Source organism: Emys orbicularis, chromosome 6 (assembly GCF_028017835.1).
Source record: "Emys orbicularis isolate rEmyOrb1 chromosome 6, rEmyOrb1.hap1, whole genome shotgun sequence".
NCBI lineage: Eukaryota > Metazoa > Chordata > Testudines > Emydidae > Emys > Emys orbicularis.
In genome coordinates, this window is record NC_088688.1 from 25256446 (window position 1) to 25277036 (window position 20591).

At 43.4% G+C, this 20591-nt stretch overlaps 1 protein-coding gene across 1 annotated transcript in view; it reads right to left on the bottom strand.

Annotated features, from left to right (window-relative positions):
• NADK2 (NAD kinase 2, mitochondrial) overlaps window positions 1–20591 on the bottom strand; it is a 68200-nt gene that overhangs the window by 13853 nt on the left and 33756 nt on the right. The window contains exons 5-7 of the mRNA XM_065406343.1: window positions 14841–14924; window positions 11114–11250; window positions 5753–5831 (exon numbers count right to left, since the gene is read on the bottom strand). Of these exons, the coding sequence (XP_065262415.1) occupies window positions 5753–5831; window positions 11114–11250; window positions 14841–14924 (300 nt within the window). The remainder of the gene's footprint in view (window positions 1–5752; window positions 5832–11113; window positions 11251–14840; window positions 14925–20591) is intronic.

Here is a 20591-nt window from a genome sequence, read left to right on the forward strand (position 1 = left end):
TGAGCTATTCCAGACAGCGTGACACACACCAATAACTCTAGCTGGTGGAGATACCTTGGCTAGCTGGTAACAAATGAATGCACAATGAGATCCAGGATGAGATTCTGAGTGGAAGTGGAGACTTGTTGGTCCTTAACCCTGTCTGCAACTGCAACAAACAACCATGTGGAGAATCTAAAGGATTTAGTTCTGTCCATGTAGAAAGCTAAAGCACTTCTTGCATCCAATGAATGAAGTCTCTCCTCATCTCTGTAGACATGAGGTCTGGGGAAGAATATCAGGAAATAGACTGCCTGGTTAATATGGAAATTAGAGACTACCTTGGAGAGAAATTTTGGGTGAGGGTGAAGACAAACTTTGTCCCTGTGGAAAACTGTATAGGAAACAGACACTAGGGCTCTTAAATTTGTCCACCCTTCTGGCTGAGGTAGTGGCCACTGTATGCTACTTTCATACAGAGGTGAAGCAGAGAGCAACTTGCAGAGAGTTCAAATAGTGGTCCCATTAACTTAGCTAGGACCCAGTTCAGATCCCAAGGGGAGAGGGGAGGGAACAGGATCTTGGAGATGTGGGTACTACTTGGACAAGCCCTTTGGGAACTTGGTAATGACTGGGTTGGGGAAAAGGATCTACCATCCATTGAGGTCTGACAAACTGAGATGGAAGCCAGGTGTATCCTTATAGAGCTGGTCACTAAACTCTGATGTTTCAGGTTAAGAAGATAGTACAAAATGAGGCTCAGGGGAGCATGCTCTGGGGGTACAACTTTCTGCTGGGTCCAAACAGAGAAGCACTTCCATTTAGCCAGATACATGCCTCTAGTTGTGTTAACCATGAAGCATCCACGCTTTTAAGTAAGGTCTTGTAGGTCGGGATGCTCAGGGTCTTGACTTTGCACAAGACCCTAAGCAGCAAGGGAACTGGAGAGAAGGCGTACAGAAGAGTCTTTCCAAGGAAGTAGAAACCCATCTGCCAAAGAGCCGAGGCTGAGACCTCCCCGGGAGCAAAACCAATGGCATTTTTTGTTGGTCTTTGTTGCAAATAGGTCCTTTGGAGAGCTCCCCTCTCCCCCATGCAAAAGATTGACCCAGCAATGTCTGGACATAGAGATCACTCGTGGCCATCGGAGAAGGTCCTGCTCAGTCAATCTGCCAACATGTTCTGCTTCCCTGGAAGGTAAGCTGCTTTGAGATGAAATGAATTGGTTATGAAAAAATTCCAGAGGCGAACTGCCTTCTGGCATAGCTGGGTCAACTGAGCCCTTCCCTGTCTACATAAACAATGGTCACAAAGTTGTCTGTTAGAATCAGCAAACTCTTTTCTGCATATGTGGAAAGAAGGCTGAACAGGCTAGTCTCACAGCTCTTAACTCTGATGTTTATGAATCAATAGATCCTGAGGTGCCCAGAGACCTTGAGTCTGCAGGAACCGCCATATGAGCCCCACAACCCAGAGCTGATGTGTCTGACTAAAGTGAGGGCTGGTAGCAGGGAAGTGACAGGGACCCACACACAGTGAATCAGAGGGTCTATCCACCAAACCAGGGATGACAAATCTGACATTGGCACCGAACCACCTTGTCCAGGTGATGTCAACTTGGAGTATACACAGATGCTAGCCATGCCTGAAGCCTTCTGAGGTGTAGCCTGGCGGGCTGAACCACATACATACACCCTGCCATGTAACCCAGGATGCAGATACGGCTGTACATTGTGGTGGAGAGAGTATGCTTTCAGTTGAAGCACAAGGCTCCATTGTCTCGAACCTGGATTGCGGCAGCAAGGCCTTGATAAAGTCTAAGACTGCTCCCAATATAATCTATCCTTTGTACAGGTTTGTGAATTGATTTTTCCCAATTCACTAGGAGTGTCAGTGGGTCGAATGTGGACAGGACGGTGGATATACTGGATAACACCTGAGTCTCAGACCAACCTCTGATCAACCAGTCGTCCAGGAACATGTGAACTCCTGATTTTAGAAGTTGTGCTGCCAGTACCATCATGCATTTCGTGAATACCTGAGGAGTAGCTGAGAGACCGAACAGGAGAACCATGAACTGATAATGGGACCCCTTTATGGGAAACTTACGATGGTCATGTCATATCACAACATGGAAATTAGCATCCTTTAAATTGAGGGCAGCACACCATGTCTCCAGTGAGGAATAATCTAGGCTAGGTTAACCACGCGGAACTTAATCTTCAGGAATTTGTTTAATTCTTAGATACAAAATAGGCCTGAGACCCTCTTTTGCTTTGGGAATCAGAACGTACTGGAAATAGATGCCTTTCCCAACTCCCAGTGGAACTTCCTCTATGGCCCCTGCTTGAAAGGACGATCTCGTGGCATTGGTCCTTGAAGAAGGATGGAGAAGGGTTGTGGGAGGAGGGGTAGAAATGAACTGGAGGGCACATCTCAGTTCTACCATGCTTAACATCCACTGATCTGATGTTATGTGGGCCCAAGCACTTGGGAAGTGGGATAAGTGGTTGGAAAACAAAAGGAGGGAAATCAATAGAACTACAGTAACTATGCCCTCGAACAATGCATCAGAGTGTTTGTTTGGAATGAGGTGGGCGGACAGGATGAACCCACTGATGCTGAAGTGGAGGGCAGTGGAAGACACCTCCTCTAACTCCTGCCCTTTCTCCTCAGTGGATTTTGAGACTGGGGAAGAAGATCATGATGTCTGTATGACTGCTGAAGATGGAACTGTTTCCCTCTCTTTAACAGTAGTAATTCCAAGAGATTTTAATGTTGCCCCAGAACCTTTTAGACTATGAAACCTATCGTCCGTCTTATTTGAAAACAAAGAGGGACCTTTGAAAAAGTGGTCTGCTGGACTTTCGGGGGGAGACCAGAGAACTGTAACCATTAACATCTTCCCGTGGTAATAGCTGATGTCATGATTCGAGCTGTCACATCTACACCATATAAACTGTCCTGGAGAGCAGTTCTGGAAAACAGATTGCCCTCGTCCACCATTACTGCAAATTCCTAATTACAGTCCTTTGGCAGTTTGTCTTTAAATTTTATAATGTTCTCCCAGAGGGTGAAGTCAGCAGCTCAGGAGTGCCTGTTGGTTTGCAATCCTAAGTTGTAAACTCCCTGTAGAATAAAGCTTGTGTCCAAACAAGTCCAGCCTATTCACTTCTTTCAGCATCGACACTTGGTGACCTTACCTCTCCCATTCATTAGCAGCTGCGAAGGAACCCAGGGGACGGTAGGACTACAAATATTCATATCCCTTAGAGGGGACATAGTACCTCCTTTCAGCTCGCTTTGCTACAGGAGATAAGGAAGAAAGCATGTGCTATAGCACCTTGACTAGCTTCATAATGGCTTCCTTAGTTGGCAGAGTCACCCTGGCAGGGGTCACCACTATCAATATGTCCACCCACTTGTGGGAGCTTTCACACACCTCCATCTGAATATCAAGAACAGAGGCCACACTTCTTGCTAGGTCTTGGTGAGCTCTGTGGTGGTGGTGGTGGTGATGAATCACTTGCTGCCTGAAATGCTTCATCTGGTGATGAGGAAAAGGATGTCACAGGACTCTGATGTAGTAGCTGCTCCATGGCTTATGGTGGGGAAGCAGCCCGAGTTGGTTCTGGGTGCTTGGTAGCAATTTCAGTACCGGAGAATGATGTTCTTAGTGTCAATGTCCCTGGAGAAGTCTCAGTGACCCAGACTGAAGGCTACAGAGAAGACCTAGAGGGAGGGGGAATGTCCCACGGTGTCCAGAATGGCCACTGATAAGGGCCTCGGGCCCCAGCCTTGACAGTGTCATTGCCTCTTGAAAGGAGGATCAGGACAGTGTTGAGACAGCTGCACTGCCCACGGTGCCCACATCTGTGATGGAGTTTATGTCCTCTTCCTTGTATGGGACACAAACAAATGTACCTTCGAGTCCAAAGATGAAGAGTCTGAACTGTTTGGTGCGAGGGTGTGCAGAATCTGTTGGCATTGGGGACAGGCGCTGGAAAGAGGTACCAGGAAAAACATCACAGGCTTGGTAGGCCATGGTACCATGAGTTCCTGACAGTGAGGTGGGTGCTGCAGGTGCACATTGTGAACCTTTTGCATTGCCAGGGATACTGGTACTGAGAGGCTAAGTAGGTCTCTTGTGGCTGCGTACACCTCCAGAATGCTTGGGAGAAGAAGTGGCTGATGGCTCTGTCTCAGACACCTTTCAGGGGATGCCCTCGATGGATCTGGCACAGACTCTAGAAGTAACAATCCCTTCTTTAAAGCTGAAGGTTTCTCCTGTAAAAGACTCTTCACAGAATGTTTCTTAGAGTCTCTGCCTTTACTAGGCTTAGGCACCAAAACGACAGAGCACAGTACTCAATCTGAGGAAGGTCTAATTCTTTTCTTCAGTACCAATGAGTGGGACTGAGGAGCCACAGACATCTCTGGTGCATGCCACACCAAGGCCGACAGGTTCGGGGCTCTCTCCCCATGCAATGAGTCTGATCTGGGCTGAAGCGCTGCCTCCGTGAGTAGACACTTGAGCCTCGCCACTCTGTCCTTGAGGAGAGCTTAAATACCTTAAAGGTGTGACATTTGTCACTGAGAGGAGATTCTCCCAAACACTCTAAACAGGCCAGGTGTGGGTAACTGACTGATGGGTTTTAGCGCAAGTATGGCAGGACAATCCCTCGTGAACAAAGCATTGTTCTGGCACCCAACCCAGTACCGAAAAATGAAAAAATGTAGTCCAAAAGACCGATCAGTAAAAACAGCTAAAACTAACTTAACTAATTCCTAACAATAAGAGGGTGTATCTATACAAAGGAGTGAGGAAAGCATTTATGATAACTAGCGTAAGATTGCTCTAGTAACTGTCACTGGTGGTAAGAAGGAACTGAGGGGAGTCAGGGCAGCTCCAACCTCTTATACCAGCATGCAGTGGTGAGGCAGGCGAGGGCGCTCGAGTCACCCCGACAGGTACAGCTGAGGGAAAAAAGTTCTCTGATATGGTGCACGAGGCAAGCATTCACACCTACAGTGGAATGGACATGTGCAAGTACTCAAAGAATAGAAATGGGAGATAAAGGCCTGAAACAAGAATTTTAAACCTAGGGACAAAAAAGTAATCAGATATCTTGGAGCAAGCAGCACTAAGCTTTGGATACTGATTGTCTGAATTTTCACTCCCTTCCCCTACAAAACCATTCTCCTAGGACACAAAGGCTTGAATGACAGGGTGAATGGTAACGTTGCTAGTGGTGGAGATTGTGGAAATAAAGGTCAGAAGTTTGGTTTTGGCCATGTTAAGCTTAACGTTATGACAAGACATTTAGGAGAAGATGCTGGACAGATCTCTATCCAGTCTCATATCTCAGTAAGTTAGGGATAGACAGGTAGATCTCCAAGTCATCATAAAGATGGCAATTGAAGCCAGGTGAGAACACGAAACCACCAAAAGGAAGGGTGTAAAGCAACAAGGGAACCCAGGACAAAGCCCTGTGGGACCCCACAGGCACAAGGAGAGGAAGAACAGATCTGAAGGAATGGCTAGAGAGGTAGGAGGACAATCAGGAATAGAGGTATGTCGCTCAACTGTTCTACCACATCTTAGTAAATATCTATTTTTGTAACCTATGAAAGTCTGATATTCATGGGCTGAAAAGAAATATGGCAGCAAACACAAAGACTACCTGCTGAATTTTCATAAAACTGATATTTAAACAAAAACAAATTTAGACGGTCACATCTCAATGTTTAACAATGAAGAAGTTAACTGTACCTGGATGAGAGAGACTCTCCAATGAAGACTTCATTTAGTGCTCTCACTGGCAAAAGATGTGGTCCAGAAACTTCAGATCCTGCAGGTATTGGGCAAATGATCGTTACTAAAACATGAATTATTGTGGCGAGTTTTAAATTACATTTCTAAAAACTGAATTCTCAACATTTTCTTAATCTATTAAAAATAGCAGTAACTGATTATAATTAAGAGTGCATAAGTTCACAATCTTAATATCTATTTTCAGTTTTTCATAGTTTTCCTGAAGAGTTCATTTTTCTGACTGAAACTTTTCAGGCTTGGTCTCTACCCAAACAAACTTCTTCCAGGAAAGCTGAGAAAAAACCGTTTGGATATATGAATCTGAGAAGAACGAAAAAAGTAAGTTTTGATTGTGTCTTGCCAAAAGACAAGTGGATGACCAGACAAGCTGATTTCTTCTCTTCATGGTGAGGGTAATTAACCACTGGAATAACTTATCTAGGGTTGGCATGAATTCTCCATCACTGGCAATTTTTAAATCAAGACTGGATGTTTTCCTAAAAGATATGTTCTATTTCAAACTGGAATTATTTCAGGGAAATTCTATGAAGTGTCATGTAGGAGGTCAGACTAGATGATCACAGTGGTCCCTTCCAGCCTTAGAATCTATGAATAGGTAGAGCTATACTGGATTATAGCAGTGGTCCATCTAGCCAAGTTTCCAGTGACCACTATCAGGCTATCAGAGGAAGATACAAGAAATTCTACAAGAAACAGTTATGACAATCTGCTCACAAGGAAAGTTTTCTCCTAAACACCATTGTTAGAAGCTGACTTATGCCCTGAAGCATGAGGGTTTAATCATTTCCAAAATTCTTTTTAATCTTTACTGTTATAAGTCTCAGAGTGGTAGCCGTGTTAGTCTGTATCAGCAAAAACAATGAGGAGTCCTTGTGGCATCTTAGACACTAACAAATTTATTTGGGCATAAGGTTTCGTTGGCTCTAGCCCATGAAAGCTTATGCCCAAATAAATTTGTTAGTCTCTAAGGTGCCACAAGGACTCCTCGTTGTTTTTGTTATAAGTCTGTATATTTGTTATCCATACAAATGTTCAATCTCTTCTGAATCCTGATAAACACTTAGCCTTAATACTTTATAACAATCACTTCCCACAGGCTAATTATGCATTGAGTAAATAAGTATTTATTAGTTTTAAGATTTGCCACTCTTCAACTTCATTGAACGTCCAAATCCTTTGTTTTTGTATTATGAGAAAGGATGAACATTCCACCTTCTCTACACGGTTATTCTTTATACTGTACCTTTAACATGTCCTCTCTTGTCTCCACCAGTCCTAATCTTTTCAGTCTCTCGATAGTTTTTCTATGCCTTTCATCATTCTGGTCACCTATTTCTGAACCCCTCTAATTGTATTCCAGGTGAGGGTTTACCATTGATCAATGTAATGACATTATGCTATTTTCAGTATTAATTTCTATCCCATCCTTATTTGATCTTTTAAAAAAATTACTATTGCAAACTGCGCAGGGGCAGAATATGAATGTTTTACAGAAGAACGGACCACTGGGAAATTTGCTGAGAGGAAATTGTGAAACTAGAAGAAACTACTCTCTTAATCACTGGAATTAAGGATGCAGCTGAAAACCTCCAGGACCTCATAAATCACCATCTGAGGGAACATCAGATCCACCTGCAAGGATATTTTACCTATGTTTAACAGAGAAGAAAGAGGCGACCAGCAACTCTTTTCATCCTGCTGATCCACAAGCACTGACTGGGCTATTGTAACACAAATTATTATTATGAGGTCTGTCAAGACCCTGCAATTAATATTTTTCAGGCAGGAATTAATCAGATTTTTGTCTGACTCCAGAGGAGTCCCCAACTTTCCGAGGTGTCTGCAGCTAAAATTCTCATTCAGATTTCATCCTTCTATTTCCAGTTACTCTCATGGTAGTGATAAAAAAGAAGAGCAATCACTTTCCTCAGTTCAACCTCGTGAGATCTTTTTCTGCCAGCATGGCTGGCGCATCCCTCATACTAAACTATGATTTAAGATTGATCATCTCCTTTTAATTAAAGTTTCCTCTTCCAAAAAGTTTATAATTATTTCTGGTATGATGAGGATTACATTTGGCCTGCTCAAGATTAGGGTTATAGCTGGAAGAAGGGTTTACAAAAAGAAGTTATTTACCTTACTATAACTGATTCTTCAAGAGGCTGTAGTATGTGGAAAACCCACTGTTAATATGTTTGAACACAATCCACGTGAGATCTGAATTTTTGAATATCAGTGTCCATTGAAGCCACACGTGCCCTGGGCCTCCACATGTTCCCGTACAAGAACATAAAAGGCAGGGGGTGATTGCGGTTTTCTCTGGGTTCCCTTTCAATTCTATGATCATGATGCTAAGGACTCCAAAATACAGGAATAGAGGGCAAGATGTTGTAATCAGTGTGGAACTCACATATCAAAGAACCCAAATAAATGTACGGTAAGTAACCATACTGTAGGCTAAGTAAGCATTCTATTTCCTCTGAGTATGCATCAGTGTGGATCCCTCTGTATAGGGGGCTCTGATTGTGAACATTCAGTCCAGACAGATCAATATCATTTATGGCAGTGTTATGTCAGTAAATCAGGAGAGTTCAGAATGTTACAAAAAGAGCTTGAGAAGATTTATCCAAAGCTAAGATTCTGGCTCGCTGCCACGGGTGGTAAGAAGGAACTGAGGGAGGGTCATAGACACCCCGCCTCACCCTCTGTGCCCCTGTACGGAAGCACAGGGTGCACATGTGGCCCAAGACACTGCCATTCAAGACTCCAATCTCACACTCCTAAAGCGGGGTTCACACTGCCACATATTGGAAAAACACTGCTTCGTCTAGAGGAGAGTCATCAGCTTTGAAAGTTTGGGAAACCATATACAGTAACTCCTAACTTAACATCGTCCCAGTTAACGTTGTTACGTCGCTGATCTATTAGAGAACATGCTCGTATAAAGTTGCGCAATGCTCCCTTATAACATTGTTTGGCAGCTGCCTGCTTTGTCCACTGCTTGCAAGAAGAGCAGCCCGTTGGAACTAGCTGGTGGGGGCTTGGAACCAGGGTGGGCCGGCAGCCCCCCATCACCTCCCCTAAGTTTCCTGTGCAGCTGCTGCCCAGCTTGCCGGGCGGTTCAGGTGTTCCTCCCCCCACTGCCGTGTGCTGCTCCTGCCCTCTGCCTTGGAGCTGTTCCCGGGAGCCTCCTGGTTGCTGTGAGGGGGAAGATGGGGCAGAGGGGTGCTGATGTCAGGGTGTCCCCCTTCCCCCACTCCTGTACCCCATCTCCACAGACTGGGGGGATACACCACAGGGCTCAGGATGGAGGGAGCTTGCTGATCTACTTAAAGGCGGTGTACTTAAAAGTGGGGTCAGCGTACTTAAAGGGGCAATGCACGTCTCTCTCTCGCCCCCCCCCCCCCCCATGTGTGTCTGTCTGTCTCACACACATATGCACCCTTCCCCCCCACACCCCAGCACTTTGGAAAGTGGAGGGAGCGGTGCACTCCATTGGGATAGCGTGGGTTCATCATCATGTTCAGTTTCTGCAGGGAATGTTTGCAGCCACTGCCACGCATCTACAGTGTCTCTTCCCTCCATTTGTGCTGCTTTGTAGAGTGTGAGGCTACATTAATGTGTTAACCCTTGATGAACTAGCACTCGGCTGAGCTCATAGACTCATAGACTTTAAGGTCAGAAGGGACCAATATGATCATCTAGTCTGACCTCCCGCATGATGCAGGCCACAAAAGCTGACCCACCCACTCCTGGAATAATTCTCTCCCTTGACTCAGCTGTTGAAGTCCCCAAATCATGATTTGAAGACTTCAAGTCGCAGAGAATCCTCCAGCCAGCGACCCCTGCCCAATTAGCAGCAAGGCATTCCCTGGGAAATATCCCACCCTCTTACTCCACCACCTCCACCAAGCTTCACAATCATTATTGCTGTGTACAGTATTAAACTGTTTGTTTAAAACTTATACTCTGTGTGTCTGTGTCTAAATATATACACACACACCTCTACCCCGATATAACACTGTCCTCGGGAGCCAAAAAATCTTACCGCATTATAGGTGAAACTGTGTTATATCGAACTTGCTTTGATCCGCCGGAGTGCGCAGCCCCGCCCCCCCGGAGCGCTGCTTAACCGCGTTATATCCGAATTCGTGTTAGATCGGGTCGCATTATATCGGGGTAGAGGTGTATTTATATTTATTCTTCCCTGGAACCTAACCCCCCCATTTACATTACTTCTTATGGGGAAATTGGATTCGCTTAACGTCGTTTTGCTTAAAGTAGCATTTTTCAGGAACATAACTACAACATTAAGCGAGAAGTTACTATAGTAGATCCTATGGCCTGTTGATGCTCATCTACCTGGGTTGATCAGTCAATCTCTCCCCCATTCTCCCTAAAACCCCAACATTCTTACAGTTAGTATTAACTATTTAGGATGAAGGCTTTCAGGTCTGTAATAAAAACTATTACCCTATCATAGAAAGCGCAAATACTGGGAACTGTAAAACAGGCTCTTTTTTCTATTTGAGTTTAAACTGTAGTGTGTAAAAAAAGTAGTGTGTTCTTTTTAGGAATAATTTCATCTTAAAAAGAGTTCCAATAGCAAAATACAAGGAACACCATATAAGAAGCTTAAGTCTTGCTATAGGCTATGGCAGATGAAATTTTTAAAATAGACAGTCAACTAATATATATGAACAATTTTAGAAGTTAACATGTATATAGTGTCAGGAAGACATATTTCAACACTCAAGACAGAGTCCCTGCTCCAAGAATGGGTCCTGATCTAACGGATCAACCCCACTTTCCATGAGCTTGCGCTACTACATTTATGACAATTTTACAAGCTTATAATAACTACATCCCCAATAAATTTTTTTATTAAAGCTAATGTTAAAATTATATAATATACAGGTTGAGAAAAGTGTGTTTGTACATCTGGGTATAGTGCTTAGATTATCCACAAATACAAGGTTTGTTTTTAAAGTTATAAGATACAGATAGTGCATAATCGGCAAATTTAGGTGAATGAATTTAAGAATACAGTTTAGATATTTAGCATTCAAGTACACTATCCATGAAAAAAGTTATACAGAGAGTTGGTGGCGGAAAGCAAAATATATCAATGAATGAAGATTGTCCCTCAGTAATTGAGAATTTAGGATAGGTTGTCCATTTAGAAAAAACAGTCCATTAGGAAAGTATTTGAGTTATTTTATTACACAACCAACTGACCATTCAAGTGAGCACTGCTAAGTTTTGTTGATTACATTCATAATACCAGCTTCAACCTACTTTGATCATGGAATCTTCCATTAACGTGGGCCCTGCTGTGCTGCTCCTGGCTTAACTGCTGTTCATGCAAATCTACAGGGGTAGGGTTAATACCAGTTCCTTCAAGATACATCCGGATTCGCTGCCGCCACTGCCACCTTAGAAAAGGAAAAAAGATTGGTACCAGTGTTGGAGCAGTCAAAACATTCATCAGATAAGGCCTTCATTTCACTCAGTCACTGGATACAATGATTTTATTTGATAGAATCATACTCAAAAAGTAACTAGATAGAGCAATATTTTTTTTTTAAATGCAGGAGAGGTCCAAATTCATAAGTCAGTTTAAAAAGCTTACCAACTTCGACCACCAAATCTATCAATTATAATTCAAATTAATTACAGAACTGATACAAACATGTATTTCACATCCATTTCTGTTTTGTTAAATGCTGATTGACAAATTCTCTGCGTCTGGGCATATCCACAGTGGAATACACACAGGGACCAGCACTCAAAGAAGAATGGTACTTACATGTCCTTCCCTTTTCTCTCCAAATTGTTGCAACATTCTGTCTATTCCCCAGAGTAGAAAAGAAACAATTCCTCCTCACTTTTTTCCTATTTTACCTGGAAGAAACTACAGCAGTTTCTTCTCTAGTTTTGAGTAGCAAGCCTGAATATCTGAAGTAGTTACAAACAGATAATTGAAACACAGTGCCACCCACTTGGTGGTGAGGAGAATTAAGTATGGTAATTAGCAGCAAACGATTTGCTTATCAAATCACAACATCCCTCTCTCAGAAGGCTCTACGGATAGCCTAAAAAAAAGAGACTAGATTGAAATAAAATCCTTTATTGTTTTATTTTGTTCCTCAAACAAGTTGAGCAGTCTCAACTTTATACAAACCCATACATGAAAAAATACATGACAACACATAAGTATGAGTGCTAATGGAACCTTTATATCATCCCACCGCACTATGTATTATTGTAGGTGGGGCTGGTGGCACCACACTATTAAGGGTGCCCCACACTTCCCATTACAAGACCCTACTTATAATTTTACTAAACTAATCATTGGTCTGCCTCCGGTAGAATTTTTGGGGAAATTTCCAGCCAAAATTGTTCAGAGGTTTCTGAGCGAGAGACTGGGGGAAAATATGTTTTGCCCATATTAAAAAATTCTGGTAACCTTTTCTTTGAGCCGTTCTAGTGCCCCCGGGTTTTGGAGAAGGAACTTTGAATTTGTCATGTGGTATCATTTTCTGTCATGGATGTGCCTTCTGCTGTCCCCATGAAAATCCATGCAAATTTTGCCAACTTATAAGCTTCTGAAAAACTGCAAGTCACACGTGCTCAGTGGAGACTTGTTATACTTTAGCACCTAAAATCCCTAAAGATTCCATCCTCACTGAATGTGCTTGAACCTCTCACAGCTCCTAGCTCTGATCAGACTGAACATGCTCCCTCCAGCCCACAGCTACAAAGACAAACCCAGACTTTCCCTGTCTTTAAAGGCAGCTGTGGGCCAGGGCCATACACTGGAAGGGACAGCAGGGAGCCTCTCTTCTGTGTCATCCCCAAACCCCCTTTCCCCCGCCCCCATGATATCTAGGCAGCATGACACCTGATTCGAATGCAGACAGAACAGAAGCCAGACCGGGGGGCGGGAAAGGAATTGATTGAGTCATGAAGTCTGGTGGGACTGGCACTGGAGAAAAGAAGCTAGGACTGGGAGCCAAGGGATGTGGTAAGGGGAGGCTGGGACTAGTTGGGCAAGGAGATTAAAGGAGTGGGTGGGGATTTGGTCTGGCTGGGTAAGGAGACAGACTAGGTGTGGGGGGGAGGAGAGATTGGGAGTCTTACTGGCACTATTCCACTTGTAGAGACATGTGTCTAAGTTACCATGAGTCCAACAGGTACAGGACTCAGATAAAGGAAATTAAAAAAAATAAATGTAAGCCACCTCCTGAAGGGATCCAAAATAGCTTTTTCGATATTAAAAGCTAAACTGGACTCCAGCAATCACTTGTATTTTTAGATTGACAATTCAAGAATTCCTTGTACCATTTCCTTCAGAACTGATAGAAAAGTTCTCTCTTAGACAAGACCTAGTATAACAACTTGGAGGATTTTAGACTGGAGGAGGGGACAAAATTGGGTTTATAACAAAAGCCAAGCTGGAATCTTACCTGTGGAGAGGCTAAAGCCTCATCACAATAGGTTTAGTTCCAGAGGTATTAACAACACCAGAGCACTAGCATACAAGTCTACAAGTTGCAATAGCTTTTTAACACCATGTCATCTAACATTGCTGTGACCAGGTCTGATCAATTGTTGCAGCAGCATGAAGGCCAGCCACACCAGGACTCCAATATTAACACCAGTAGAAGAGCCACTTAAAATGGTGCAAAGTTTAGAAAGCTTCCTTACTATAGACCAGGTCAGAGTACTACTGGAATTACCAGTGTTGAAGTGATACTCCATTTACCCATGCAGATTGAATCATCTAGTTATTCATACGTAGTCTTGATAAACTGACCATATTGGTTTGTTTCAGTCATGATGGGGCATGGCAGAGTTGACATGCCATAAATCCAGTTTACGTTATAATCGGACTACAAACTGAATTTGCCTGTGACAGTAAAAAAAAATAAAAATGCACCAAATATTAACATGTAAGGTTCCTAGCACAAAAGGGTCCATGTCTGGCCCTCCTAGGCATTACAATAATACACTGCAATTATGAGATTTATTTTCATGACTAGTACAATTTCTTGAGCAAAAATGTTAACATACAAATTATGTTTTAGGGTATATTAAAATTCCACAAATATTTTTCCCTTTCAATAAAGGTCTCAAATTTGGTATGTACATGGGAACAATTCTTAGCCTGTTTCATAGCATTGTTTGTTCCACAGTTAGAGCTTGCCCTCTAATGCAAACTGCATTAAGATCATGCTTAGTTCTAGTTTGGGGGGGAGGGATAGCTCAGTGGTTTGAGCATTGGCCTACTAAACCCAGGGTTGTGAGTTCAATCCTTGAGGGGGCCACTTGGGGATCTGGGGCAAAATCAGTACTTGGTCCTGCTAGTGAAGGCAGGGGGCTGGACTCGATGACCTTTCAAGGTCCCTTCCAGTTCTAGGAGATGGGATATCTCCATTAATTATTATTATATTTATTATTAGTTACCTGCTCATCAGTTCTTGTACAAATGTCTAGTAGCTATAGCTAACAAGCAAGCATTTGCACCAAAATGCTTCCCTTGTTTTACTTCGTGCCTAAGCCACCCTATTAACAATTGCAAGACCCTCACATTAGCAGTGATTAACTATGCAATTTGTATAATGTCGGAATTAGTTACCCTTCTATCCCTTTAGATACTAATATGGCCCTATCGCTGTACTGAGTGCCTCACAGCATTCATGAATTTATTTTCACAACAATCCTGTGAGGGAAGTATTTTACAAATGGGGAACCAAGATGGGGAGTTTTGTCATTTGCCCAAGGGCACATCATTAGTTTCTGGTAGAGTTAGAAACTGAACCTAGGTCTCCCAAACCCCAATTCAATGTCTTAACCACAAAGGCTCACGGTCATCCTTCAAGGTGTTAAGCCTCAAAATTCAGTTCATGATATAATGCACTTATTTTATTAATTTTCTTCTCTTGTTTGTACAACTGCCCATCATTACACATGTTCTCCTCAGGAAATATATTTTGTAAAAACAAAGATGATAGAATCCTACCTGAACTCACCACGATAAAACTTCTGTAATGCTTCTGGAAAGGAGTGTGTATATCGTACAGGCAAACACAAATGGCCCTCAGATCTAAAAGTGAAAAGACGACAGAACAATAGAGGTGGCAGTCAAATCAGTGAGAATAGGACCCTTTTGGGAGGGCTCTGCTAGCTACATCAAAGCAAAGTTCGATTTTCATTTCCTGTGGTTGTTATCTCTCTCACTAGGAAGTCAGGCATTATTCAGTGGCAATGGGTTATAGAGCCCTTCACCTGTAGGTAGAGGAGTCAAATCCAGACAAGGATGCTACTGGCAGTTACTGCTACCAGGTGGCTATTTGGTAGCCTATGTGAAAACAGAATATGACTCATCTCAGTGGACAAGTTGTATACATTCAAAATCACAACAAATATACCTAGGCAATCTTGCTGGCAATTCTTGCAAAGAAGCAAACAATTACACAGCACAGACCTACGCTGTTATCCCTAAAGGACAGGACTAAGGCTCAATGAAGAAGTGTGGGCAAACTTGCACTGCCTCTTATGTACCTTTTCTGTGGCTACAAGACTTCAGTCTCCAGGGTTCTCAAACCACTTTTCACCAGTACTATATTCAAACATGTCTTTTAAAAACTGGCAGCTAAGCAGTATTTCTCTGCCCTCAATCTGAACTGGCATATGAAAGGTATTTGTTTGGTTTTTGCTTTTTGCCACGGCAGCTCTGACTAATAGGATGCAAAAGAGCAGAATGCCTTAGGCTACCAAATATTTCATGTGAAATGAGGAAATGGATTTACTTACACAAGCTTACTATGACCATAGGCAAGTCACTTGATCTGTGTTTCTGTAAATGGAGAGACTGTTTTCCTACTCATAGTGGTTGTTGAAATTAAAGTGTTTGTGAGGCATTCTGATACTATGCGGACAGGGGGCCACATGAGTACATATATAACAGGGGTGGCCAACCTGAGCCTGAGAAAGAGCCAGAATTTACCAATATACATTGTCAAAGAGCCAAAGTAATATATAATGGTTGTATGCGTATATCTGTGTGTGTGTATATATCTAGCTCTATATATGCACACACAATCATATACTTTAATAAATATACATTATGCATTTATAATGTATAGTCAACGATAACAATTTGTCTTAACCTTTTACTTAGCGGGACTTCTGGCAATCTTTGCTTCCAACAATTCCCTTGAAGTTTGGTTTGTATTCAGTTGTGTTCACACGCAGCAGTTCTCTTAAGTGGCTGTCTTTCAAAATGGATCAGTGCTTGGATTTCACATGTTTGAGTGTTGAGAAAACAGACACACAAAGACAGGTCAAGGCAAACATCGAGATTAATTTTAGGGCTGCACCTCTGATGTTGGGGTATTTATCCTTTGGTACAGATTTCCAGAAAGTAAGGGTCCCCTCTGTCTTCTGAACAGTTTTCAATCTGTCATCTTCCAGAAGTTCTATTATTTCCATCTGGGATGTTGCTTCATCAGTGACTAAAGGGGGATTCAGACGATTTGTTTCAGCACTAAAAGGGTCAATCAGAAATCTGATTTGAGCTCTTTTCCACTGCAAATCTTGGAATCTTTCCTCAAAATTGTCCTTAAGATCTTTAATCATGCTCGTATATCTAGTTGTGCTCCGTTTTAGGGGTCCTGCTGCATCTTCTTTTGATCTGGCTTGAAGTTGTGACATTGAAGGAAAGTGCGTCAGCTCTCCCTCAAGCATTTGTCCGTGAAACATCTGCAGTTTGTTCATGAACACAAATACGCTTTGCACTAGATCAGACAGCAACTGGAATTTTCCTTCTAAGTCCACGTTTAGTTTATACAAATGCAGCAGCATGTCTGCAAGAAATACCAAATCTAGAACCCACGCAGGATCTGTAAGCTCAGGGTGTTTTCTGTGCTTCTCCTCCATAAACAATTTTACTGGTTTCAGGAGCTCTAAAAAACAGGAAATAACTTTACCTCTCAAGAGCCATCGAACTGCGCAGTGAAATGGCAAATCGGCAGGGAAGTCATCTTCATCCAGTTCTTCGATTAGATTTTGAAATTGTCTGTGATTGAGTGCATTTGAGCGAATGAAATTCACAATGTGCAAGACAGGTTTCATGACATGATCAAATTTGAAATTTTTAGATACCAGTTGCTCCCAATGAATAATACAGTGAAATGTCCAAAATTCGGGAAAGCTCTCATCAAACTTACAAAACCCTACTAATACATTCACAGATCCCCAAATGGACAGAGCCCCATCCATTGCAATGGCAGTGAGCTTCTGTAAAGGGAAGTGGTGTTTCACAACTATCAACATCAATGCCTCCTTTAGATCTCGTCCATGAGTTCCGTCCTTTAGTGACAAGATATCAAGGAGTTCTTCCCTTACAACACAGTCGTCAGACGCAGTCCGGACAAATACCGATAATTGAGGTTTACCCTGTACATCACACGACTCATCCAAAGTGATGCTCAAATACTCACACTGCTGAAGTTGCAAGTGCAGTTGCGATTTGATGTCACTGTTCAGGTTGGAGAGTCTGTGTTCTATTGTGTGGCGGGAAAGCTGCAGGCCAGAAATTTCCTTTTGTAGATTCTCATTCTCTGGTGACAGGATTAAAATCATATCAGTGAGGCACGTTTTTATAAACTCGCCTTCAGAGTAGGGCTTTTTTGCACGGGCTATGTGCCAGCCACATAATAGGAGGCCAATGTTACAGTCTGCGATCAGTTGGTAAATCTGGTGAAGAACTGGGCTTCTACGTGTGTTTGTTTTTTCAAAGTTTTCAGTTTTAAAGTGCAGAGTTCAGAACCTTGTGGGAATTCTTGATCCATATGTGCATGGCTAGAAGTGAAATGACGCTGCAAGTTTGAAGATTTGAACTGAGATACACATGTCTGGCAAAGACGACACATGGTCTTACCATTACGTTCAATGAAAAAGTACTTATTCTCCCACTCCTGTTGGAAGCCTCAATTTTCATCTGTGAATTTTCTTTTCCATTTGCACTTGCCTTCCATTGTTAGATGGTGTAAGAAAAATTTTGATTAAAAATTTCCACACCAGCTAGTCACTGTGTGCTTTATTTAAGGAGACACAGGCATGGGCCAAGGGTTGCTGGATGCCTGGCTCTGCCCCAGGCCCCGCCTCCCACTCCTCCCCTCCACCAAGTCCCTACCCCCACCCCACCTCTTCTTGCCCCATCTCCGCCCCGCCTCTTTCCGCCCCATTCCACCCCCTCCCCCAAGTGAGCCATGTCCCGTCTCCTCCCCTTCCCAGAGCCTCCTACTGGCCGCGAAACAGCTGATCGTGGTGGGCAGGAGGCAAGGGGAGGGAAGAGGAGGCGCTGGGGGAGGCAGAGGGGTTGGGCGCTGCGTCCTCACTCCTCCCCAGAGCCTCCTGCTGGCTGCGAAACAGCTGATTGCGGTAGGCAGGAGGCACAGGAAGGGAGCGGGAGGTGCTGGGCTGAGATGCAGGGCTGCCAGCTGGCGGGAGGCGCTTGGGGGGATGGAGGGAGAGGGGGGCTGATAGAGCTGCCAGTGGGTGCTGAGCACCCACCATTTTTTCCCCCAGAGTCAGCTCCCGCCAGGAGCTGCATATTATCTTCTGAGGAGCCGCAAGCAGCTCTGGAGCCGCCGGTTGGCTACCCCGATATATAACATACTAATAGCCCTACTAATTGGGCAGGTACTTTTGGGAGCCTGTTGATAGCAGACCAAACAGAGCTTTTTAACCTCTTCTTTCTTTCTGGGACTTGAACAGATCTCCAGTGCTGTCTGTACACTACAGCAGGTATGAACCTCATCAGTTTCACTGTTTGGCATCACTTTTAAACAGACCATAGAAGAAGAGGTTAACTCACCTTGTGCAGTAACTGGAGTTCTTTGAGATGTGTCCCCCTCTAGGTGCTTCACTTCAGATGTGCATGCACCCATGCAATTTTGATTGGAGATTTTCGGTAGCAGTGCATGTGCTTGCTGTACACAGCCTCATGGCCGGCACTGAGGCGATATAGGGCTGCGCAGGCGAACCACCCTCAGTTCCTTCTCCATTGCAAAGTCCCTAGAGCGGATTCCAAAATAGAGGGGAAGGAGCACTGGCGGTGAAGCATCCATAGGGACACACAGCTCGAAGAACTCCAATTAGCAAATGAGGTAAGTAATCTCCCCTTCTTTGAGTACTGCCCTTTGGGTGCTTAACTTCACGTGACTACCGAGCAGTACCCTCAGCCAGAGGTGGGAGCTTCGGAACTGATTCCAAGATCGAAGACAAGACTGCATTTCCAAGGGCAGTTTCTGATCTAGAAGAATGGACCACCATGTAATGATTGGCGAAGGTGTGTATCAAAGTCCAAGTTGCAGCCTTGCAAATCTCCACAATAGGAACATGTTTGAGTAATGCCAGAGAGAGAGAGAGAGAGATTTTGTGGAATGGGCTATATACTCTAGGAGGAGTTTGTATATCAGGAGATTCATAACAAGAAATAATGCATCCAGAAATCCACCTGGAGCGTCTCTGAGTGGAAACCGTGATCCCTTTGGCTCTGTCAACAATTGATACAAACAGGATGGGAGATTTCCAAAACAGCTTGGTTCTGTCCAGACAGAAGGCTAACCCCCTTCCAATGTCCTCCCTGGTGTGATGTGGTTTCAGAAAAAAGACTAGGAGATGGATGACCAGGGCTGATATGAAATTCAGAGAATACCTTAAGAAAGAATTTAAAATGTGGATGTAACAAAACCTCACACTTGAAAAATACTGTAAATGGGGAGGGGTGCACACCATTACACCCCCTATTCCCTGACTCTTTGGGCAGAGGTGATGGCCTTTTTGGTGACTATATTTGTGGAAAGGTTTAGGAGGTAATAGGGAGCTATTGGTTCAAAGGAGGTCTCATAGGACACCTAAAGTACCAAGTTTAGATCCAATACAGGAATGGATTCTTTAATCTGAGAGAAATGGTTCCTCAATCTCTTGATAAACCTCAATGTCATGGGATGAGTGAATACAGAAAATCCCTCAACTGGGCTATAACAGCTTTTCATTCCCACCAAGTGGGCTCTGATAAAACTCAGATAATCCTGACTTTCAATTTCAGAAGGTAGTCAAGAAAAGCCAAGAGGGAAGAATGAATGGAGGAAAGGCAATGCTGGTCACACCAATGGTTCAAGCTCTTCCACTTTTGGAGCTAAATATTTCACATGGATCCTTTCCTACTGTTTAACATCACCTGTTGTACCTCTGTGGAACAGGAAGTCTTTATTCCTACAAACCATGGAGTAACCAAGCCCTGAAGAATTCCTAAGTTGGGGTGGAAGGTCTGACCAGCATCTTGAAAGAGGAGATGAGGAATGGTCGGAAGACACACTACTTGACAAAGGGCCAGGTGAATGAAGTAAGGATACCAGAACGGTCTTGGGCACGTTGGAACTATTTGTATGACCTTGTCTTGCTTGATTTTGTTCACCACTTCTAATACTAGATGCATTGGGGGAAATGCATACAGAAGGCTCCTCATCCATGGAATGAGTAAAGGTTTTCCCAGTGAATGAAGGCCGAGACCCCCTCTTGAACAAATCTATCTCAACTTCATGTTGGTGGAAGTGGCAAAAAGGCTCAACTCTAGAAACACCAAGACCAGAAAGATGTGATTGAGAGTTCAAGAATCCAACTCTCACTTGTAATCTTGGGAAAAGTGTCTGCTGAGAGCATCTACTGTGTTGTTTTGTATGCCTGGAAGATACATCACCAT